The sequence below is a fragment of the Pseudopipra pipra genome, chromosome 3 (genome assembly GCF_036250125.1).
Source record: "Pseudopipra pipra isolate bDixPip1 chromosome 3, bDixPip1.hap1, whole genome shotgun sequence".
NCBI classification, from domain to species: domain Eukaryota; kingdom Metazoa; phylum Chordata; class Aves; order Passeriformes; family Pipridae; genus Pseudopipra; species Pseudopipra pipra.
The window spans coordinates 44,387,841-44,413,979 of NC_087551.1; the positions used below are offsets into that span (position 1 = coordinate 44,387,841).

Sequence of the window (26,139 nt, forward strand, 5' to 3'; positions counted from 1 at the left end):
GCAGAAAACAGGCATTTAGCAGCTTTTTTTACAAGCCCGGTTCTCACTGCAAAGATTTAAAGCCTTTTTTAAAAGTCTATTTTCCTCTAATTTTCAACTTGAAAGAACTATTGTACGGCAGGTAAAAACTGTGAACGCTTTCAATGCTTGTAAGGAGATAAAGCTTCTAGCCATTTGCCTTATGAAAATGCTTTTCTGCAATGCATTCAGCCTTAAGACCATAGCTCCAATTCCATATGAGCCAACAACTTTAACAGATGGGCTTCATCTCACCAGTTTTAACCACCTCATCTAAGCTATTCACTTAAGCTTGTCTTAAGCAGGGGAGAAATGCATGTCCAGGCAGCAATTATCATAGAATCTGGTTAAGACAAATGGGTAGGAACCATTCTCTGGAGGCAGGAACCTCCCCCTCTCACACCATTGACAGAGAGCACCTGGACATTAACTATGCAGGTAAGATTAGGTGAGATGAAATCATGAAACCTGAAAGAGTTAAGCGTGGAAGTTCATCAAAATATTTAAGAATCTATTCACCACAGTCATTTAATATGCAGCATTCTCCTTCAAAATTACCATCCTACTTTGGCTATAACATCTATACATCTGTTTTCTTAACAGCCCAAATAATTAGGATTTGATATCTATAATACTAAACAAACAAACAAAAGCACTAGCTTTTTACTCAATTGACTTTTTACTGAATTCACTCACCCATACATCTATGAGTAATCAATAAGCAACCCCTACTTTGCTTACGTACTTGCAATCTCAAGGTAATTTACAAGAGACTGCTTTTCCAAGAGTAAAACATAATGAGCCTGCTGTAAGGCTGTGCTTTTATTACAAATTAAGAAATAGTGGGGAAAAAAAAGAAAAAAAAAAAGCTTTTTCTCTGTATTTTTAAGCCTCATGGATTAGAGAAAAAGATCATCCAGTAACTGGGATTTAGTAGATCTAGGTTTAATTTCCTGTATGATTTGAGTGAAGTTCTCATTTACAAAGAGCAGAACAACATTATTTTTGAATTTTTAAAGGTACAAATGGGGTAAATCAATTTCACGTCAAGATGCATCTGCACTTTGATAATAGATACAATTGAAATGATATACTTCTTTTTTTTAACTGAGAGCAGGGAATGTGTTTCAGTGAAGACTTTAAACAGGTCTCAAAGTACTGTTTTATTTCAATTTTAATACTTGCCTTTGTCACTTAAACAACACACCCTTCAGGCAAAGAGATTTTTCCACATAAAACTTCTTGGAAGAATGGAAGATTTAGGTCGTTTTTCAGAAAACCATAAAATATTTTACAAGACAAACCATACTACCACTTGCACCCCATTACCTCTAACAGGGGATTAAAACATCCCAGATAACAGGTCTGCAGAACATGTTAACATAAATTCTATGAAAGGAAGAAGAATTTTAAAAAAAAGCAAAATGAGAAGGAAAAAACAAACAACAGAAAAAGGCAGCATAGGCTTCCTGAACCCAAGCCCATCCTGGCAAAAGTATAGTTGTTCCCCTCTTGTAGTGTAATTTCTCCTCAGCAACTCAGAGATCATAGAGAGCTGTCTATTCTGAAAAAATGTCTCTAGTAGTCTGGGAGTGAAAACAAGCAGTTCTTTTCTGGTTTGTTTCTTTATACTGAAAAAAATTACTTCTCACCTGCATGGTAGTGTTGATAGAATGATTGCTCTCTGCCTGGATCTGTGGTTTTTCTTCATAATTTGGCCACTGACTCTGAGCTGGACCCATTCGATCCTGGGACTTGGAAGCTGGGAATGTGAAATATTCTCTAGTATAGGTCTGTGTTGGGATGGGATAAGCTTCAGGTCGTGGTGGCAGAGTCTGTTCCTGAAAAAGGGAGAAAGAATGTAAGGCAGAATTTTCTTATCACATAGATCCGTATGTGAGATTGTTCCAAACATGCATGTCCCAAATGTTTTCTTTTGGCTCATAAGACCATTACTCATCTGGGACAGAAGATAAAGAGGTTGTCTAGTATCAAATGTAACTATGGTTATGACTTATGGTCTCAAAGCGAGTATGTAATATTGTACAAACCCAAGAAATCACAAGGACAAGTTCAAGAACAAAATTTAATGAAATCACTGAAAGCTGTCCCAACCTTTCACTAGCTGTAATAAGCAAAACCCCCACCCAGTCACTAGCACCAGGATAGTTAAGACACTGGTTTGACTCAAGTACACTGATGCTATTGATAGCTAAAGGAAGTTTAATAGCCAGCATTTTGCTTTCCACTTCTGACCTCTGTACAAAGATTTCCAGTAGAGACTGAGGTTATTTTGGTGGTAGTTCCAGATGCATAAGCATTCTTTCCCCCAGGGCTTGGAGGCTGATCTGTTGGAAAGTTAAAGGAAGCATTTAAGTGACTGTTAATAATAATTTACAGAACTTAATAAAATAACAGTATTCACAAAATAACTATGATTTTTCCTTTAAATAGTTCTAACAAGAAGCTTGCTCCAAATGTTACTACTACACTGGTATTTTAAACTTAATCCACTTTTAAAAACAATCAACCCCCTTTTGAATACGACAGCCTCTGAAATTACTGGTAGTGGCATCTACCCCTAAAAGAAGGATAATCTTTCTTACTTGCTACATTGGGACTGGATCGATGATCAGCTCTGTTCTTCATCAATCTGTCATCCCCTGGCAGCTTCTTTGGTTCGCTGTACTCTGTCCACGGCAGCTGAGGACTCTCAGGTGATCCATTTTGAGTGGAGTTGTTATACAGCTCAAATCCTTCACTCTTTGGTCGGGGTTTACCTGAGCCACGGCGGTCAGAAACTGTAACAGTTGGATATGTATTTTCTCCCTTTCACTTATATTAACTACTGTCTAGCACATTCTTTTTTGAACCAGAGCTACCTTGTATTTATATTTAAAAACTAGTTCACAGTAAAGTGAATGCTAGATTTTAAAATTTGTACTTCTTCAAATATGCAATCCCAATCTTGTATCAAATACCATGAGAGGATGTCTTTGATTTTTATTCTTCCAAAGAACTTTTGAAAAGGTATTGCAATATTTGTAAAAGCCAAATGTGCTACGCTGAAAGGTCTCTTTCTGACTGAGGCATATGGCATCTGGGATGCCATATGTAAACTGTGATAATAAGGATTTGTTCTTTTAACCCATTCTTTTCTATACTGTAGTACTACCCTATATGTAGAAAAGGTCTTCCTTGACAAAATTATTTCCTTCAGAACATTATTTTATGTCTTTTGTTAGTTCCCTGAAGTAGGATGATAACATGGGAGAAACATCCAAGAACTTCTTATGATCAGACACAGAAACTTATCTCCTCAAGTTTCAACATTTCTAGCTTAAAAAAGAATTAAAAAATAAATCTTAAATGACAAAAATACGTTCCAGGGGCTTCTGTCTCTCTCTTAGTAATTACACTGCACTCTGTGGTTACAAGGAAGTCATATTCTGAGAGGAGGAGAAAAGCTCTTACGAAAGGGGCAAAAAAAGCCATCAAGTTTAATGTCCTTTGCATTCATTATATTCCATTTGTAAAGTAAAAATTAATTCAAATCAGAAATGTGTTTAAATGCATAATTAAGTTTTAAAAGGTACATGTGCAGAGCATTTATTAACAATTAGACTAGCATAATTTCAAATAATATTTAAAATCAGATGACGTTGTGATAAGAGAGGAAATGTGTTTTTTCCTGTGCAATTATGTTTCTTTTCTGATTTAGTATTATGGTAATACTTGATAAGATACTGTAAATTATTATATTTTCTGCATTCTTACAAATGCAGAAAGCAGACTTACGAAGTTGTTATTAACACAAATAAAATTAGTATATTTACCTCTTTGCATCATTGGGGATGGCTGATTAAGCAGGGTTGCCAGACCATGGTAAATTGCTCCTTGTTTTGCTACTTCTAGTGTTACTACAGAACCTGTCCTTGTCATAAGTTCTGCTGCCCTGCAATAAAAGCCAAAGCAAAGAAAACAAAATAAAATTAGGCACTGTATTACTTAGTTCTCCTTATTATCAGTTTGTATGTCATCATTTCTCCCCTTTATTCTAGTAATCTTTTGTTTGACAAAGCACTCTTTTTCTGATTAATACTTAAAATCACTTTGAAAAAAACTAGAAGATGATGACTAGAAGATATGCACAGAGACAACACCTACTGGCAAGTACTATTTATTCAGCTTCTGCATTAAAGGTCAGAAGCTGAAATATTTAAAATTAGAGCTAAATATGATTGTTCAATCTATACAGATAACCTGTATCATATGCAGAAAACAGTACACAAACACTTGAACTTATTACTAAGATTATTCACAGGCAGTTATCAAAAGCCAAGATGAAGCCTAAAATGTAAAAAAATGAGCTTCTGCTCATTTCAGTAAGTTATTAATCTAACATTTTCTTCATGTAAAGACAACCAAGGAAAGCATTCTGTACCTTTCCTGGGACAGGCCCACCAAACTTCGACCATCCACACTAAGCAACTGATCCCCTGCAGCCAGACGACCATCCTAAATACACATTCAAGAGAAGAAAATTCATACACCAATGCTAACATGGTTGAAATTAAAACAGTTATTCACACATACTAGTAAACAAAGGATTTTAAAGCATTTCCAAAGGATCTTTCTACCTTTGAACATCTGACATTTAAGAGTATTACTAACCACATCTGCAGCGCCTCCTTTCACAACAGACTTGACATATATTCCAAGTTTGTCTTGACCAGCACCCTACAGAGAAAGAAGCATTAATTTATTTAATTTGTACTTGATCTCTTAAGCATTCCACAAGTGTTACTCAGAAATTTTACATGTCTAAGTAAACCTCTACCTTCTCACTACTTTTATATATTTCCAAACTGGAAAAAAAATCCCAACTATACAGAGAAGAGTTACATTCATTTAAAGTCATAAGAAAAATTTAATATTAGGCCTATTAAAATGGTAAGCTTTGTTAGAAACAAAGAATACTTGGTCTTAATGCAAGTTTAAATAAGAAAAAAAAACCTCAGCTAAAACTTATACTTAAAAAGTTTGTTCTAATCCCCTTCTAATAAGAAATACTTATTTGCACTTTTACATGCATGTTATTATTTATACCTCTTTGTATTATGTTTCAAAAGAGTGCACTGTTTCTCTTGCTAATAACCCAATGAAACAAGGTAAATTGCAGATTACAAGAAAAAGGAATAGAAATGTTTTTTACGTTCAGTAGGACTGTAAAGGAGCTAGTGTAAAGGAACAAAGAGTGCCTCTAGCTTTACATAAACAAGTAAAGCAGACATAATAAGTATTTTAGAATTGACAGAGCCAATATTTAAGTCTACTGCAAAACCATGCGACTTTGCTCATAAAACACCTTCCTCATAAGTATTCTGCTAAATTTTGAAAGGACTGTTAACAGTGAACTTATTGCAAGACAACCAACAGATTCAAGACACAAGAACATAAGCATCTATTCAAGCCATGCTGTTGCGTCATCCACATGCTCCAATGTACAAGACACCACACAAATCAGTCTAACTGTTAGTATCACAAACCTCTAAATTGTCACTTACATTGTAAGACTATCGTTTGTGTGTTCATTATCTACTATAGCAAATGATGCCGTTTTACTCTGCAAGTCACTTAGAAGAGTGCTAAGTACATTTTCAAAAGAGCAGTCTTAATTGTAACATTTTTCTAGAATAATCCCTCAAGTTGCTTTGATATTGAATATACAGCTTCCTCTTTTCTCTCCCCCCTGCTTTTCCAACTCTTTCCTTTTGGCAGCAAAAGCATTCATTACTCTCACTGTTATAATGAAGTAAAATAAGAATCAAGGTGAAGATTACTCAAAAGCTAGTGTTATACATACAGTTTTCTAAGCAAGTGAAAGACCTATTTTTATTCCTTAAATCCTGAGTTAATCCCAAATGTTTACACAAAAGCCAAAGAAAAGGAATTCCTTTAAGTCTCATGATTCCAGATTAACATTCTACGTGCCCAAATATTTCATAATTGCTTAAGTCATACTTATGGATAAAAAGGGAAAAAAATGCAAAAAGTAACTGAAATAAGGGCACTTCTTTGTCTAGAAAGAATATAAAGGCAAATATAATAATTTAGTTACTTTTTGTTTGTTTTTTTCTAAAGGGCTCTAAAGAAATATCACAGTAACTGCAGAATATTTTTAATTTTATACCAGAAAAATTGGTTAAAGTTATGAGAAACAAGTCAGAAGACAGCTAAATAACTGTAATGAAAAATTAAATTATGCTTCACAAGTACTTCCCCCCCCAAGCAACCAAGACACACATAGGGAAGGATGATCTGGTTGACAGAACAACTAGATTTCCAAAAATGGACGTTGCAAGATGTCTTAGCAGAATTTCTTCAAGACTTTAAGGTGACATGCAAGAAGGAACTTCTCCTTGTATTTTAGTAACTGGTTTGGTAACAGATAGAAAGTTGTTAGTTTTCACAAGGAATGGAAGTTTTCAGAGAAGCCCTAAATGACTGTGCTGTTCACCATGCTTTCCAGAAAAAAGGGCAAGAAATAATGTAACTAAATGTATCAAATATAACTTTGATCAAGTAAGTCAAAACCAAGAGTTGGAGAAGGATCACATGATGCTGAACACTGAAGCCATAATAGGGTGAAAATGTATTTCACTGCTCCAAATATGAAGTAATGCTCCAACCTTCTAAGGTATTGGTCCCCATCAAGGCACTGTCAGCAGAATCAGTCAGCAACTTCCCTTGTTGGGAACTGAAAATTAAATTATAGGGTTTATATGCTCCTTCCTCTGCCTCCAACAACTAAATACACCTAAAGGCAAGCTCCTTGACTTCCAAAGGGCAAAACAGTCAATAGCAACTCGCCCACCCACCCATCCTTGTAGTTACAACCTCCTGTCATTGCAGGGACCAAATGGCAGCTTTTCTTGGAGACCAGATTGACCATGAGTAACCAGACACCTCTAAAGACATCTGGGATTGACAGCACTTTTATTCCTTCCTAACTTCAAAAGATGCTAGCAAGAATTTTATCCCCTTGGGTCCAGAAATTCAGACAACAATCTGCCTAATATAAAGATTAGGTAAAAACAAGCAAGCCTTTGGAAGAGCATTGCCACTTACAACAGCACACATATTAATCAAGCAACTTTGGGGTTCTGACTCCAGTATTTGGGTATTACATTAGATGCTATTTCCATCCATACATATCACCTTTCTCATGCTTGATTATGGCTGTTAGTGCACATTAAATGAAGCTGAAAACTTCTCTATAAGCCCATGATATGTGCATTGGTTTGCAGATAGTGATGACATAAACATTTTCAATGGCACAAATATCCATATAGTAGTTTCTGAACTGGATTTATCTCCTTGAGAAAGATCCTTCTAATGACTATTTTCAGAGCCATCTTACATCAGCTCAAAAATCTGGAAGCCAAGAGAACTAATAGAACAGAACAGACAAATCAGAAACCATCATGGTCAGTAAAAAACTAAAAGGGTCACATTTACAAAACTGTTTGGAATTCTGGTTACTTCCTTACAAAACAACACCAACAGAACCATGAGGCTCAGAGGATAACAAGGATGATCAGAAACATGGGATAGCTTTCTTGGGAGAATCAACTAAACAGACATGGACTCCTCAGCTCAGCAAAAATCAAGGAAGTGAAGGCCAACAAGATTATGTGTTGCAGTGACAGGATTATTTATAATCTCTAATCAGCCAACAAAAAAAATGCTTTCTTACTTCTGTTATCATGTCTAGCATATTTTAAATAGTAAAACACAAACTCAAAACCAAACAAAACAGAACAAGAAAAACTCCACCCAAACATTTTCCATAGGATTTCATAATTAAATTGGAAACATCCAGAAACAAGACTGCTGTAGATGTCAAAGTGTAAACAGAATCACAGATTCATGGTAGGGCTCTCTGAGGCCTTTGGAAAAATATCCAAACAACAAACTCTCCAAAACAGATTATAATGTAATCTCAAAGAAATTCTGAAATTACGGAAAGTTAGAAACCAGGAGGAACCACAGAATCATAGAATGGCTTGGGTTGGAAGGGACCTTAAAGATCATCTAGCTCCAATCCCCCTGCCATGGGCAGGGATACCTTCTACTAGACCAGGTTGCTCAAACCCCATCCAACCTGGCCTTGAAACTTCCAGGGATGGGGCATCTACCACTTATCTGAGTAACCAGTTCCAGTTCCTCATCACCCTCAAAAGAATTTCTTCCTAATAACTAATCTAAATTTACTTTCAGTTTAAACCCACTCCCCGTTGTCCTGTCACTACATGTCCTTCTGCAGAGTCCCTCTGCAGCCCTCTGGCAGGCCCCCTTTACGTTCTGGAAGGCCACAATTAGGTCAGCTCGGGACTCTCTCTTCTGGGTGAACAATCCCAATTCTCTCAGCCTTTCCTCACAGGAGAAGTACATCTTACACTTGTTTTGTTATGTTCTTTGTCTAAATATCCCACAGCTGGAAGATACCATATCACTCAGACTTTTGCTCTAACTGCTCCTATACTCTAAGCCTGACAGTAATTCTTCATTATGATTTCGAATTGACATTTTATTTCTCCTTCCTTTTTTTTCCATATTTTCATGAAGTCTATACAGTTTGTCAATCTTTTCCTGTTCTTTTAAGGGAAGTTATGAGCAGATGTGTTAGCTCCAAATCATCTCACAAATACAAAACTAATAAATTTTGAATGCATAAAAATTATTTAAAAAAAACATTTTTGTTCAGATTACATTAAAAAAAATCTTAATCAGCTACCACATCTACTTACATATTATTAGGACCAATGAATTTTTTCTCTGTCTAATTCACATGTCACTTGATATGTTTCTACCAACATGCATGTGCTTTCACATGCTTGGGAAGACTTCTCACGAGTATCCTTAAAATTAACTCATCATCTTCCTTCAACTTTTACCCTAACCTTTATAGTCATTTGAATCCACATTCTTAATTTCTGTTGAAACAGACCCAATTTTGCTTTGGTTCCACCTTCCAGGAGACTGCATTAGAAGGAAATATATAATTATTAGGGACACAAAAAGGTTGTTGATATGTCACACATACTAAACTCCAAAGTGAATAAAATTCTCATACATGCCATATGAATTTTTCTGTTCTCATTTACTGATGTTAAAATAAAACAGGTTTTTTTATAAACTACTTATTAACCTGCTTTTCTATCAAAGGAATGTGAAGGTCAACATAATTAAAACTATTCCCCCACAAACAAAACAGAGAAATGACATGTCTATATCAGTAACAATAATATGATAAACGTTCTTTGCACTTCACTGTATTTTCTTCTGAATACCAAAAGCACATGCATCCATAAAGCTGCTAGTCCAAACAGAAGAACATAACTGAAGTTAGATAACTGTGAAAAGCAAGACTCTAGTAAGCTTAAAATGATGGTTTATTCTCTCCCCCCAAGATTAACATAGTGAAATCTACAGCATATTTTATCAAATATACATAAACAAATATAAAATCTCCAAAACCTTTACAGGTATTTTTCAAAAAATAATGTAGTATATTCTAGATTAAAAAAAAAAGCTTCATTCACAGTAGTAAACTTTTTTACCAATCTATCTGTTTTCTTTCACAATTTGATGCAACTTTTTCCCACAATCTTTGCAGAAAGTGAAACAATATACCCTTTTGAGGAAAAATTTGGGAAATCCTTCCCCTTAAGTAATAATTTAAGGAAACTTTTATAGACGTGTAACTGGAAAAAAACCACAGACCTACTATAGCTACTTCAGTTCACCTGGGTGACAATATTCCTGAACTGAATTAACTGCCTGAGTATAACACTCTATTCTGAAGACCTCCTTTGTTCAGCTCTAAATAATATCTAAATGCTATCATAGCTAAAACAAACCTTACTGAAAAAAAGTTCTATAAGGACGGTATTAGCTGAACAGAATTCGACAAATAGCGAATTGTGGACTGAAGAAGAGAAAATGGTACTTAAAAATTCTGATATCTCATATACATCAGATCTAAGCTTCAAAATGAGAAACATCTCCATTCTGTGCTTTTACAATACAGTTAAAGAATCAGTACAAAAAACCAACCCAGATAAAACTGTATAAAGCTCAGAGAACCAGTTTGGAGGCTACCAGTGGATCACTGTTTACACATTTCAGTATTTTTAAAATAATGTTATGTTAAATGAATTGCAATTACAGTAGCAGTGCACTCATACAGAATGCCAGGAAGAAACCCACCTGTCTGCTCACATGCTGTCTCACACTTGGAGCTGCGCAGGCACTACTGTGTTGTGGCAGGTCCCGTGACAGACCTGGCTAGAGGCTAAGTTGATCCCCAGCTCCAGTTCCCGCCTGCCAATACAATCTTTGTTTTCAACTAAATCAGCTTCCTTGACTTGTTTACAGCACATCACGACTGTTCATAACCTGACAGGAAATGGGTTGCTAGGAGGGGCCAGGATCATTAAGAAGGTTTGACTCCACTATTTGGTGAATAATGTGATTTTTTAACCCAACAATTTAAACCGTTTGAAATTCCTAAATCCTACTAGAGGTCACCCATTGACTTTTCAAGCAGCTCTGGGTAGTGTCTGCGAAATAACAGTATTCTAGTGGAAGCTAAGCCCCAGAACAATTGCAAACCAACCAACCAGCCACATACATGCAGATTCCCACACAGAGAAGCAAATGACACAGTGGACAAACGTCTTTAAGATTTTGACAGCTTGCGTGTCAAACACGCCAAAACGATACTTTCCAGCTTGGTCACGTCCTACTCATTCCCCTTCTAAATGTGAAAAAATCCTAACTTTATTTAGCAAGGGATGGAGATGAATGACATCAGTAGAACTGAAGCAAGTGCGTCCTGCTAAAAAACACAATGCACTTTTACTTATGTAATTGCAAAGTGGGATAAAAAGGTCCCCCCTCTTTTTTCCAGAAAGCCTTATTAGGCCTCTGAGTAAAAACACGGAAAGATTCTTGAAAATAATGTTCTCCATACTCAGGCTTATTCATCTTTAAGATATACATAGCCAACGCACGAAGAAAACTGAGGAAAACAATTAGATCCAGTACCCAGAATGGCTCACATCTGCATGACCTGTATAAAGGGGTTTTTATCACACTTATCTTAAGAAGTAATTAAATGCTTTAAAACAGCACAAGCGGAAAGATGTTAACATATTCCACTTGCAAATTTGTCATGTATTTTAGTCAGACTGTGAGAATAATTAATCCTAAATTTGCTGTGACTTGCAGGTTGCTGAAGGAATTCTATGACAATAAGCAACTTTCACATTTAGATGGAATTTTAATACATCTTCTAATCCTATTTAGGGGGAAAGACAAACACAGGACAGTTGTGCTTATAGAAGTCTGCTTAGAATGGCAACTCAGGTCTTTATCCTAAATCTAAATGAAGAAAAGAATGTATGGGAAAATGTTTAAGTGACCAAACTACCTTGTAAAAAGTAAATAAACAATGAGTCTCCCCCCACTGAGAGCTAGAATAAAAGGAGCTACAAGTCAAGAGGATAAGCGAAAAACTGAGGAATGAAATTATCAATAAATCCAGCAATTAAAACTCACCTAAGTTTTACTTCCCTTAGATCTGGCTTTATTGCACCTGTGTGGGCCACATACATGGTTTGACAATATTTAAAGTGGGATTGAAGATAGGTAAGCTTTCAGAAAAGAGGACTAGCTTTATTTTTGACGAGACAGTCTGGTTTGAAACAGTTCTTATCACGGAACAAACACATGTTTAGAAAAATCTTAGAAGATGGAATCTAAAATTACAACCTAAGGTTATAAAGACAAGCAATGAAATAAAACACAGAGAGAGTTGTTTAGACATTTGGATGATGATGATTGTTGAATTTCACATCAGTACTATTCACTCGTCATGGGTTGCAGAGTCCATGCAAATCTAAGTCTTCATTTCAAATTAAATGAAAACTTCAAATTGTCGAAGTGGTATTAATTAGGCCCTAGTTCAGTGTGAGCATTGTTCAGTGATGTCCAGTTAACATTCCAATCTGACTAATGCACATCAGGAGAACTTAATTGTAACATTTTTCTGGTGGTTTGTAGCTGAATTGATAAGAGACCTTCTGAAATAACTGAGTAGACCCTACACATGAACTGACACTAAAGCATCTGCATCTGAAGTCTACGCATGCAATAAATATTGAAAATCAACTCCCAAATACTGTAAAATTGTATTGTAATTAAACTCCAAAACATTATCAACTGATCAGAAAAAAAAAAGGTGATGTGCCCCTTCTGGTATCTAAATTAAGTACTTTACAAAATACTTCAAAACTTCCTAAATCAATTCTTTTCAAAGCAAAAACTCCTGACCTGTTAGAAGAAGAAACTAAAATTGCAGACTATATTCCCAAGCCATAGAGTGACAGGATATCATGAACAAGAAAGAAGCTTACATATGGAAGAGAGAAAAATTACCAGTAGCTATCATTTGATCGGTTTAACAGGATATTTTACCATTCCTCTATCATGCTTAATGCGAGGGGGGGGGGGAAGAGGAATCAGCCTTAAAAAGCAAAACCCCAATACACTTAAAATGTAAACAGAACCTCACCTGAAAACACAACCAAAGACTGAAGAGCAGAGAACAGTTAACCAGCTGGAACTTCAGCAAGAGCTTTTAGTTCTTTCAAAAAACCACAACTATTTATCTTGAAGATTAATGAATTCAGACAGGCTGGAGCCAACAACAAACCCCATTAAAATCCGACAATTAAAGCCAACATTAAAATCTCACCTGAGAGATAACTCTTTTTTTTAACATATATAACATTGGTATATACTGACATAATATTCTTTTATAAACAGATACATACATATTCTTCTCTACTAGTTCATTAAAAGTATTTGTTAAGTATTCACATTTGGAAAATTAAGAAGTAACAAAGACTCCATAAACTTTCATTTATAAATGTCTTCTAACTAAGCAGTAGGACAACTAGGAAACCTGAGCTAGCATACCACAACATATCACTTCTTATAAGGGAATTTAGTAAAGAATTTACTGAATTAACAAATTAATTGACTCAATGACTTTCCTGTAGGACCTGAAAGATCGGAAGAACTCTGCAAACTCATAAAATAATGGCAATCCACAGAAGTTAAAGAGCAAATTTTGGCACCTCTGCTCTGCCTCTAGAACGCTGATACAATATCTTTAAGACTCATGGCACTGACAGAGGGCAGAGGAGGAAACAAACACTACAGTGGCTAATTAAAAGAGAATCTGGAAGGTGAAGAAAATAACCTCCCCACAATATTAGGTTTGTTTACAGGATTTTCATTCTTCAAGTCACAGACTGCAACCTCAGAGAAAAAAAATCTAGAAAATTGCTGGAAGGATGGAAGGAAAACAAAATTGATACAACAGAGCCAAGTCAATCACACATTTAAAGCATCAAAAGAAAAAAAATACAAAAATACGCTCAGCTGAGACAATGGTGCGCAAAGATTTCATACCTGTTGTCCAAATGGCTATTTGCCCCTTTTAAGGCTGGTACAATTTTCTGATTGACTACAAAAATTCTGTCATGTTAAGCCAAAAGACTAAATTTGGATAATGTAATCTAACCTTGGTTTTTGAGACAGCCTAACAAGAAACAAGTCTTTTTCCATCACATCCACTTATAATCTGGACCATCTATCAAGCAACACACCAATTTACAGTAGTCCATACTTGTTTGCACAATTCATATTATTTTGCAAGCTCCTTGTTTTAACAGGATTGTGCCCAAAATACTGCATTTGCTTAAAAAAAATCACTACAAAAACTCTAGAAATAGAAAAGGCAGCATTTAAAAAAGAATTGCAACTACTTCTACAGAGTATTCAGACCAGTGAGGAAAAGACTGAGATAAGCTACCGTGATCTGAAAAAAGAAACAACTACTCCTACAACAGAAGGATGTAAAACTGAGGATGTACAAAACTAACCTAGTAATGAATTAATAAACATGACAGATTTAATTAAAGTATTTAAGGAGAACAGATTTTATTGCTAGTGTTGCTATGTTGTCACAAGATGAGTTTTATAAAACTTCCTTATCAGTTACAAACTCAGGAAACTTTGGCTCACATACACTACAGCAGCCATAAAATCAGAACTAGTGCAAGTGTGTACAAAGTTGTAGTTTGAGTAACAGGAACATCAGATACAGAGTTCATAATGGCAGCATCCCAGCTATCCACGAGCTAGTGAGTCAGTCCCAATGGAAGAAGAAATCCTGCCAGGTCCTCCTTCCCATTTGTGTTCACCAGCAGAAGCAGCTGTAACAGCACAGTGAAAACAACAGGCAGCTCCTTCTAGTGAGAGTCAACACACAGCTTCATTCCTGGGTGAGCCACCCATGCCGGGACGTGCCACACAGTGACCTGCCACCAGCAGCATGATGCATTGGAGGTGCTGAGCCACACAGCCCCACCAGTATCCCAGTCTAAAATAGGAGTGGGAATGAAGGTCCAACTGTTGACCAGGTGCTAATCTCTTAACAGATAAACTACTCCCATCCCCAAACATCATGCCCCACCTAACTGCTGGATCCCAGACTAGCTGTACTTTCTGTGAGGTTAGCAAGATTCTTGCAGTTTTAGTAGATCTGTAGGATGACCTAGTTATTTCAATACCTATAGTGAAAACTAAAACTACAGAAACTATTATAAGAACACTTTTCCAGTTGTTAGGAATGACAGTAAAATTATATTAAGTAATTAAGGAAAAACTTTGAATCTGCAAAGCATATCTGCAGGTACAGCACCTAACCAAACTGGTACTGCTGCAAACAATTAACAGGAAGGTCTTGTCATTACTTGTTCTAAACCCTCATTTGCTCACACCCTTTTAGCTTCATATACTTTGTTTATCACTCCAATAAAACTGGAGTGATGAACAGTTTCGAATAAAGACTGGCAGAATCATGTTTGGTTAAAGAAAAAAATACCCTTCCACAACAAGTTTCTTAAAAATGTTGTATTAAAAGTCTACTTTTATTCCATAAAATGCCAGAAAGTCTTCCTAATGATCTTTCAACACTGATTTGAACATTTCTGTCCTAAATACATATGTGTGTAAATGGTTTCATGCTTCACATGTATATTAATATGAAAAATAGTCCCAAAGTGACAGTATTTTACTTTTCAACTGCACTTTGAATTCACAAAAAAGTGTCATACAGTCATCAGCCTTTTCAAAGTAATATTCCAAGTGGCTTCAGCTACAAAGCCTACAGGTCAAACCACTCCAGAGGTTCACAAAAATCACAGAAGATTTTTAAAAATAAACAATTTTCAAGATTTTATTGGATTTTCCATAATTATGCAAACATTAAATAAGATTTGATTTTAATAGTGTAGATATCACTGATGTGTGTGTACATACACAAATATACCTTGCTGAAATATCAGGATCTGGTATGCTTCATAATGCTTTAAGGATGACATTGTTTCCCCAAGTCAGTCTTTTTTGTTAAGCTTCTGTAGTATTTTATAAAATGCAGTTTTTATTAAATGCAGGATGAATAAACTGCAACTAAAATGTCTTTAAAGAAAACAGGACAGAAATGTAGCTTATCAAGCCTGATACCAGCCATCAGCCTGAAATCTTTTATCTGCCTACGCCCAGAGTAGATTTCACTGATTTTTATCACAGCTAAATCTCTGATTCCAGACTCTTAAGTTCACATAGAAGATCTCTAAGTTTTAATAAACATCCTTAAAGGCAAGTTTATGGAACAGAATCAAGTCTCACTCTGACTGCCCAGGCAAGTAATTAGTCTAGAAGCAATTAAATAACCCAAGCTTGTAAGCATTTCAAAAATACCAGTTTACTAAACTATGCAGCCAGTTTACAAATTCACTCTCTAGGAGGCAACAGCAAAGGTTTCTGACCACCCAAACACTCACATTCCATAAAGCTGCATGCATTTTGTAGATTGCATCTGGATGAGTACATATTTCTCTCCTTTAGGTACCAAACATAGTCTAAGACTCCTTGAACTACTTGGTGTCAGCCCACAGGCAGGAGAAAGGCCAACTTTGTAGCTACTGGTCCCGCCTCCAGTGAAGGCAAACTTTCCTGGACTTGAGGATCAGAAGAAAACCCACTTTTGTCAGAGAAAGCAAAGGCCTGTGCCGCCTCAAGACCAATGCCGACACTTTGGAAATCTGTCATTGTTAGACAAAATACTTTTCAAATATAAATGAGGTGAACCAACCTACTATATGTAAAACTGGTCTGTTAGTTGTGGCTACAGCTGCTCTGCATCATGCTGTACCCTGACTTAAAAAGAATTTAAAACTGACCCATTCTCTACATGCATAAACTTCTGCTTTCCCCTCTCAAATACTCCTCCACACTGGGGACAAAAAAAAAAAAACAAACATCTCTGGCACTAGACAAAGTACAGTCACAACTGGGCAAAACATTTGCAATTAAATAAAACAAGCAGTGGAAATGCCAACTTTGGTGACAATCATCATTATGCAACAGGTAAAGAAACATCAAGCATTTGACTGCTATGACCAATTCCACTGCAGCTTTAAGTTGCACTGGGTGGGAAAACAGATGAAAAATAAGTGTCTTACTAAGATTTAAAAAAGCTAGATTGGCAGCAGTCTGGTGTATCCAGAAGCTCTATTTACAAGTAGCCTGAAAAGGTGTAAAGCGAAAGGACTGAAGAGTTTTGTTGTTCTCTTTAATGGAATAAAGATTACATTACTTTTTTATAAAAGAATGTCTGCAATCAAGATTGACCTGCACACAAAGCAAGCAGGTGAATATACTCTCTATCTTCCCCAAGTGTGCTTCTCACAGGAGAAGCCAGGATATTCTGTAATGGACCCCCTGAAATGGCATTAATAAAATATGCACTACTGTGCTCTTGTGCATATGTAGTTGTTTGGGAATTTTAACAGTATTCAGTATGGAAAGTAGGTACACTGACACAAATAGTTGTAGTGTCTTCTGCACTAAACATAAGTATACACATTTATAACAATGTGATTTCTCTCACACTCTGGAAACTGAGTACTTCTAAAAGATAAATCTTTGATGAAAACCAAAGCAGTTACATGAACTAGCTAAAGCAATTGGCCTGAAGGCTCAAAGGAAAAATCTTTCATTGAGCTCAAGGAAAATGCACTGCTTGAGCTCTATTTCCCAAACAAGGGTTAACTTTTTAATGCATGTTTGCTATAAATACTCCATGAGCAGTGACACACTACAGGCTATTCAGAGTTATGTACAAATCTACAAGTTGTACTGCAGGTTCTGTGATGCTTTTCCCTGGTAAGGCAACTCTGTTTTAATATCTCAGCTTAATTATGTCTGTGCATCGGGCTTTACAGGCAAGACATACTGAGCAATTTATTATGGAAAAAACCCACTCTGTATCTCTGCACTTCTTTGAAGAAATGGCACTTGGCTCTATAGCTAAGGATAAATTATAATCCAAAAAACCCTATAGCAAAAACTTCCACATAATGCTGCTCTGCAGTTTCAGATGGATAACTGCTTAATCCAGGATCAGTACATACACTATCACATACTATTAACCACTTAAATTTCTAGTCCAACTGAAAGTATTACTCATATAGGGAAAAGTCCACACAGAATTTGTTAACTTCTGAAAGTCTTCTTCATTAACAGAAGTAAAAAAATTAAAATTAAAATGCTGAATTAACATGTATCTAAAGGGAATCTTGAAAGTTATTAGAATGCCAGGACTGATTAAGTCTAGTAGAGGAGTTCTAGCTAAAGCATATGTGCAGCGTAACTTTTTCAGGCTTGCTAGCAAGGGCCTGCATACAGAGTATTAGTGCCATGAGGAAATGCCACATGAATTTTAAAACTCACTTTGTTCCGGAAAGCCTTAAATACAAATGTCTGGATCACCCTCTTACAGTATCAATCTAAATACAAGCAAATAAATAAGAAAAACCACTCTATTTGAGCAGAGCTGAGTTCTCACAGCTACTGAGAAGAAAAATCATGCTGTGATGGTGTAAGCTTCAGGTTTTACACATCAGGTAAAAGCATTAACAAATTTTATACAACATCTACAGGACACCAAAATTTAAGCAAAAACCCTGCTGGAACTTATGAAACAACAAAAAACAGCAAATTGCTAACACAGAGCTACTTATTTGCTCATGATGAAGACTAAACTGGTAATTTACATACTATTTTATTTCTGTGAGACTGAAAAATCTGTCCTGGAAATGACAATTATATACTGTATTTTCACTAAGGTCTTCCTAAGAAGCCTGTTAAAGCAACATCAGTAGTTCAGACTGCTGAGGTGAATTAGTATTGAGCATTAAAACAAAAATCCAACCCCCCCACAAAATAACTTATCATTGAAACATTTCAATTAATTCAAGCTGGGAGGAAAGGTCAAAAGATTTCTTTTAATACTCAGAAAGCACGGACACAAGAAGATTTCAGATACTGAGGTATATGAAATCTTTAAACTCAGAAGATTTAAAGAGCTACCAAACAGTTAAAAAAAATACGTATTGACTGTCTATATTTGCAAACACAGATTAGAGAGAACCAAATTTGTATGTTGTTACCAGTATTACCTATAAGCATAATTTTCAATTTTGGGGAAAAAAATTCAATGAATGTTTAAACCCACTCCTTCTACATGGATCACCTACAAAATATTTGTGGAAAAAACTTTCAGAAAAATTTTACATCAAAATTTATATTCCTGGTAGTCTCAAACCCTCGTTAAATTTAACACCTTAAATTGACAACTAAATATAAAATGACAAGCAACGGTTTAGAAATTAATGCAACTTAGAATGATTTAACTAACCCTTAAGAACAAACAACATTGCCAAATACAAGTTATTTATCGTTAAGATGCCACACATTTGCTTTTAGAACACTAAGTCCGTTCCCCAGAATATTTACTGCTGAACTGTCACACTCAGTGTTTGAAATGCTTCTATTAAAAAAGAAACACCTTATGACATCTCATCCTATTTTAGTAAGTGCTATGAAATTACTTAATCTGACCACCTGTTAAAAATACACTCTGATTTATGTGCCAGTAGGGGCTTATGCATATGTATTTTAAGGTGTTTGTATATATTTTTAACTTTTTCTGTTATACTACTAGAAGACCATTGAGCAAGAAGCAGAAGTGTGCCATACTTTAAAGAACTAAATCATACCATATTAATGAATATAACCAGCATGCAAAGATTAATCAACAAAACCTGCTCTATTGTTCTTGTAGAACATGAGAATCCTTTCTTTTGTGCAGTAATAACCTAAACAGAATTTAAATGCCTCACCTCTGTGAATGTGTCGAATAAGACACCCTAGCTGCAACCTATTTGCTGTTCAGAAGGGTCTAGGGTATTAAAACTGTTATACTGTTTGGGATGTCAATTTTAATTATTCTACTAAGATTTTCTAAGGGGAAAACAGACTTTTAGAGGAACCTGGATTAAAGCCAACTATATTACAAGTAAACAGATCACAGGTCATGCTACTCATGCTCTGGCACAGTAAAACAGTAGTTACCACACCTGAAACTTTAAATATTAATAGTCACTTCCAGAAATTTGAGAAGTGCATATGAAGAACAAGCTAAAAAATTAGTTTTTTCTTTCTAGATTTTAGAAAGTTAGCTACTAACATCTGACTATATTTAACTGCATGCTGTATTACATAGTTGCTACATGAACAAATAGCTACTGGCAGGTTTAAACAAGCAAGAGAGAAGGAAAAAGTACAGGGATAGTAAAACTTCAGAGAAAAACAGTCCCAACAGAAACCTGAACAGACTTACCATGGATTCTGTTCTTCCAACAACAGAAAACCACATTTTGATCTCCGGGACTACAGATCCTTGAAAGAAAAAAAACAATTCTCCACTTCTCTTCCAGCCCTCAACAGCAACCACCGCTCTAGTCTGCTGGATTTTCCAAGATACTCATCAAGATAACTCGGAGCTGGATGCTATGACACAGTGTAGCGTTTATCAACACCAGCTATAACCAATACAATATTCAGACTCTTACGTAATCAGTTATGCTGTTCTGACTCCCATCTACTTTAGAGGCTTTATTAAACTCTGAAAACTGCTAGAAAAAACAAAAAGGGAGCCCTTTTGTACTAAAGACAAAAAAACTCCAAATTAAACAGGAAGTAATGTGCTGGCCCACAGATGGCTAAGTCACATGTGAAAGTCCCCAAAAAAGTGATATATTTTTAAAGTAAACTCTATGCACACACTGCTTCCAAATCATCTGGATTTCATAAAAACTAAACCACAATGTGGTTGGGAGTCTGGCAGCTTTTAACATCAAAACATCTTTCAGGGTTAGAGCAACCAAAGTCTGCACACAACCTCAAAAAGCAATACTGTTCCCTGTTCCCAATGCCCGACCACTCCTACCAACTACATTTCCATATACCTATTACAAAAGCTATTGCTAATAAAGCTACAGGAGTATTACTGTAAGAAAACATGCAATACCTACAAAAGGGTAGAACAACAAGTTACCTTTCTGGATCACATATGAAGCTATACAGTTTAATTTTAAATAAAAATAAAAATTGGTTTAAAGCATTCAGTTTAAGAAATGTTGTTGGGCATTCTCCCAATTTACAAAAAACTGAAACAAAATGCAAACCAATACAACACTGTTTACACTGCTCTGTCAGCTAACAGTTGTTTCACAACTAAACTTGTTTTCTCTGCTATATTTGCATATAGTGTACACACTTCCTACATATTTGCTCAAAGGGGCTGCCCTGCCTCAGAAAACACCCTTACAGCAAAGTGAGGTGAACTAGGTGATGCACTGTAGTTCTGCTCTCTCTGGCAGTCCTGGCAGGCCTTTAAAACTTCTAATTACATAAAATATGAGTAGCTGTGACAGAGAAGTAACGCACTTCAACATTTTACCTATCACTAGGTGGGAAGAGGATCCAATACAGGGTTCCCCAGGGACCTAACACTGTCATCTACTCCTTGACTCTTCTCTTTATCTTTTGTTTTTACATTCACGTACACATTCACGTATCCCATGGTGATATTTCCATCATAAGAACAAGCAGGTGCACAGCATTTCAATGCAGTTGCACCCCTTCTCTGCTTGTATAACCTTAGCTTCAACTTCAATTCTCTTTTTTTCAACTGCAGCAGAGAAGATGTGGCAATCATTTGATGATTAAGAACATTTGGTGTAAAGGCATATATAAGGTATTGTATCTGATTTCCCCATTAGAAACTTTCATCTACAAAATCCTGCAAATAAAATAAATAAAAAATAATAAAAACTCAAAAAATTAGATGATGAATTTGTTAGATGTTTCCTCAGAGATGAGCACAGGTTACTAGGAAAGTGTACATTTTTCTGCAATGGTAGAAGGAAGAAAACCAGTCCATTGGAATTATTTTTCTTTATAATCTCGAGAATCTGCCCATTTCATCCATCTCTAGAATATTCACCAAACTATAAACTTCATCCAAAGCCAGTGACAAGTATGAGGAGCCCACAAGACATAACAAGAAAGGCAGGTCAGCACTGACATGCAAATGTATTCTCACAGCATGTTACTGAAAGCAACTGTTTTCTCACATCACAGGATAAAAACAACTGCTTTCCTAACAAAAGCTAAACAGATTCAGGGTTGTCCTTCACTGGTTGGTACAGGGCCACCTGTTGACCAGGCACCAAATTTTCTATTACTACAGCACCTTCGAAGCACTCTAGAAACCAATAGTTCAATAAACGTAATTGGGTCAGCAATCAAACTGGGTTCCTGTGAAGGGCAGCAGCAATTATGTATTTCTGAAACTAAGTATGAACTTTCATTTCATCAATTATATGAGCACTTGATAGTCAACCTTTACTATTAAAAAGTTAGAAAAAATCTAAATCTATCCTCACAATTGCCTCTCCCTCTCATTTCAGATATTCTATTTAGTTAATGTTTAGAAAATTTTAACAAATTGTCTACTGGAGTTCTTCATCCATTTTCCTAAGCCAAAGTTAAAAATGAAATTTTTAATTTTTATGCAGGTAAAAGATTCATGACTTCAGACACGTAGAAAAAAATACCAGTCAAAGTCAACAAGATAGGAATAGAAAGAAAAAGTCCACCCATTATTGCTAGCTTCTCAGTCATGCTCACTCAGTTCTCTAAGCTGTTCTGCTCTGACCAAACTGAGAAAATGAATGCCTGTGTGTTCTTCCTTACTCTTTTTTTGTTTTATGAAGCCTATTACAGGAAAAACATACTAATAATTACTTACAATATGCAACTTTGAACCTCTTGAAAATAATCCTATTTAACTACTATAGCAACTTGTTTCAACACAATGCATACGATCATTTTTATCCAATGAACATTCTGATGAATTCAAATTAAGCAAAAGTTTGTATTCTACATACACGGAAACTAAACCAACCTGCTTCTTGCTTATTTCAGACCAAGGTTTAAAACATAACTGTTTTTAAATCATAATTCCAATATTATGACAGGCACACAGTAGTAAGATGAAATGCAATCACTGCCTAAACCAGTGTTGCTGCAACTGTGCAGAGATGAAAACTGTTGCTTCCATGACTGACCATGATAAAGAAATCATGAAATTTGTTAAATAATTGTAAAAAACCTTCAAATCAAGCTTACACACTGACCAGTAGCACTGCTAATGCTGCTAATGGAAGTTAAATGTCAGTTGCTAAAATGACATCTAGAGGCCAGCCAGCTTCAGTGAAAAAGGACTTTTCCCCCTGCAATATCCCGCTTCACTCTAGATGAGAAATCAGATTTCAATTTTAATGTGAAGAAAAAAGTAGTTTCCACTGCTCATTTTGAAACATTCAACAGAAATGCTGATGGCAGTCAGAAGTCTGATACGTATTTAATTTGGTGTCAACATCTAGTATTTGTTTCTCAAATTATTAAGTCACTCCACCAAATAAGAGCAGAATATTGAGTTAATTTTTTTACTGAATTGTTTACTGAATAACTGCTGATTGTTAGCACCATACATTTGACACTAGGTATTCCCTTACAGATGTCAGAAATAACTCTTTAAAGCTGATATCATGCAAGATTACCATTTCAAGAACAGACTATGAAATGAGCGAAGTTGTAGGGAAAAAAAAAAACAGTGCTGTTTAGAAGCAATTAGCTACGTGAGATAACTTAAAAGCAGTAAAACAATTATGTTTTCAGCTCATGCACTAAAGTGCCAAGGAGGACCACAGTATCCTGAAGCTTCATGTATTACACAGTGAACAGATATTAGAAAAGACTTGTTCTATCTGTTGTACACCACATAATTACAACACAGACTTTTGGGTATCGCTGTTGTGTAATTTATAACAAGTTTTAAACTCAAAAGCTTGTGTCTACTATTTGATCCAGTTAATAAAGCAAAACCAACCAACTAGTGAAGTCTTCCATCTGGTGGCTGGAGCTGTATGTGCATTCTATACATTACTATCTAGTGCAACTAAGAACAGCACACACCCACAATTTTGGCAAGTCAGGGCAAGAGGTACACCCTCCTCCACCCAGCTGTTACAGCTGTAGCTCTCTAATATAAAGAAGGAAAACTGAAACCATACTTGCACCTGTACACTGTGCAAAAGAAAAGGTGTGTTCACATCAGAAAGTATATAAACCTTAATGTATACAACTGAATTATTTTATTTATTCATCAATTAAAAAAAACCCCACACATTCTATTCTTTGTATTTACTGCTTTTCTTTCAGCAGAAGTTCTAAATAAGCCTGTTTATTAATTCCATTTAATTACAATGCCAATTTTTGTCTCTAAAAAAATTAATAAACTTGTAGTAGAGATTTGAAGTTAAATGTCATAATAACTAAATCCATATTATGTTTTCTTTTATATTGTCCACATCTGTGTATTTTACAGAAACATTCCCCAGTCAGAATAAAAACATGGTCAACACCATGTGCACAATAAACTAAAGGGAAATAGATTTTTTCATTAACATTTTCCACAGTAGGTTGATAAAAATAGAAGGTTTTTTCAATAAGACTTAAACAAACTGACTTCCGTACCTTGGCAGCAACAATGCTCAGTCCCATTCCGTTCTGTTTTTTTAGTGTTACAGTGATAATTTCGGGTTCTTTCCTCAAAGGCTGAGCCTATCAAACAGGAAAGGGGAAAGAAGAAAAAATTCAGAAGTTCATATTTACTGCCAGGCTAGGAAAGTTATTGCGCAAAATAGTTTGTTACAAAAAACTCTTAAATTGCTAGAGCAGCAGATCTTGCATCCTAAATAATACATCTGGTACTCCATTTTAAAGGTAGAATATCTAACATTTGATTACTATGGATTCATATTATTAAGTACTGCACCTGTGTTGTAAACACTGCTGAAACTTTGAAGTTTACCCATTGTTCCTCTTCCTCTAATTCAGTAAAGAGATTATTAATGAGTTACAATTTGAAATGTAACAGATCTATAAAATTGTAGTAACTTTTAAAGAAAACTGAAGTTTGGACTCTGAAGGCCCCTATACAAAGGCGAGGGTGATCTACATGGAGCTCAATTTTTAGTCCTGCATCTGGAAGATAATCCTCCAAACATAACGAGAGACCAAATAATTTAAAAGGCAGAGTTAAAGCCTTGAAATAAAGTTACAAAAAATTTCACTTCTGAAAACTCTCGAATACAGCTCGAGTGCCTAAACAAGTTCAGTAATTTTTTTGGGGGTCGTGTCTTTTAACAGTGCTAGTTCCTCAACTCAAAGTTGTCATCACAGTCTTCATAGCTGAAGTATATAAATTAGAGCATCTAGGGTTTGACAGGAATACAAGCTAACTGAAAGTTCCATAAGACCCATGACAAAGTAAAAATAAAAGCCAAGGAAATTATTTTTAAAAAATATTAACACTTTTTATTAAGCTCAAGTACTAGAAAAGCAAGTAGTTTTTAAGATGGGAATACTAATTATAACTATGAAGGCCTTTTCTGTTTAGTTGCTCTAAAAATTATTTCACACAAAGCCACCATCTTTCCAAAACCAAGTTGTTCTGTAAATTTGATATTCAAACAGACAGAGGAAAACCTCACAGAACAAACAAACAAACAAAAAAAAACTATAGCAGAAAAGAAAAAAAGCTACCTTGCACTGAAGTGAAACCCTTCTTTAATAAGTATAATGAAAGGGAAAACTAAAGTATTTTTTCCTACTTCCTTTCTCCTGATACTTTCAGGAGAAAGTATCAGATTAGAACTTAATACTAAATATTTATTTGGTAGCTGACAGTTTATAAATAAAAGCAACCTGCAGCTCCATTCACTTTATAATATATTTACAGTATTTACAATTATTTACAGATATATATATATTTTTGCCTGTGTTTAACAGAAATTTCTTCACTGGTTACTCTCAGAGCAGTGGGACATGATAGAGTTTGCTTATGTGAAAATTATACCATGCCACAGCCTAGAAAAACAGTGACTTAAAAAAATCTGCAAATAGTTCCTTAAATTCACCAAATCATTGATGAACTACATGTTTAACAAAGCAGCCTGTTCTTCCTAACAAGGACTAAAACTGATCACATAAAACTCAATGGCTTGCCAAGATAGCAGTTTTGGCAATTATTCACTGAATCAATACTTACGAGCTCAGCATTCTCATGTGACAGGTGACTTTCATAGTCTGCACCTTCAAAGTATATTGTCCATGTGCCTGGTGACCGTGGATGAGGTGTTAGTCTACAAAAACCTGAAAGAAAAAGTAACATCAATATAGTCACGGTATTTTCTCAACAGATTAACAGAAACCATATCAGACCCAACCAGCACGGGTTTAGGAAGGGCAGGTCCTGCCTGACCAACCAGATCTCCTTTTATGATCAGATGACCCGCCTGGTGGATGAGGAGAAGGCTGTGGATGTGGATTATCTGGACTTCAGCAAAGCCTTTGACACCATCTCCCACAGCACACTCCTGGAAAAGCTGGCAGCCCACGGCTTGGACAGGGGCACTCTGTGCTGGGTTAGGAACTGGCTGG

At 35.6% G+C, this 26,139-nt stretch overlaps 1 protein-coding gene across 23 annotated transcripts in view; it reads right to left on the reverse strand.

Moving 5' to 3' along the window:
* AFDN (afadin, adherens junction formation factor) overlaps positions 1–26,139 on the reverse strand; it is a 122,204-nt gene that overhangs the window by 18,239 nt on the left and 77,826 nt on the right. For 22 of the 23 annotated variants that reach the window (XR_010429142.1, XM_064648937.1, XM_064648919.1 and 19 more), the window contains 8 exons: positions 25,748–25,851; positions 24,172–24,258; positions 4,693–4,758; positions 4,463–4,536; positions 3,855–3,973; positions 2,625–2,819; positions 2,275–2,366; positions 1,671–1,859 (listed from right to left, as the gene is read on the reverse strand). Coding sequence is in view for 22 of the 23 variants with exons in the window: in XM_064648937.1 (XP_064505007.1) it covers positions 1,671–1,859; positions 2,275–2,366; positions 2,625–2,819; positions 3,855–3,973; positions 4,463–4,536; positions 4,693–4,758; positions 24,172–24,258; positions 25,748–25,851 (926 nt within the window). In the remaining variant the exon portion in view is untranslated. The remainder of the gene's footprint in view (positions 1–1,670; positions 1,860–2,274; positions 2,367–2,624; positions 2,820–3,854; positions 3,974–4,462; positions 4,537–4,692; positions 4,759–24,171; positions 24,259–25,747; positions 25,852–26,139) is intronic. The other variant, XM_064648924.1, reaches the window with a different exon arrangement.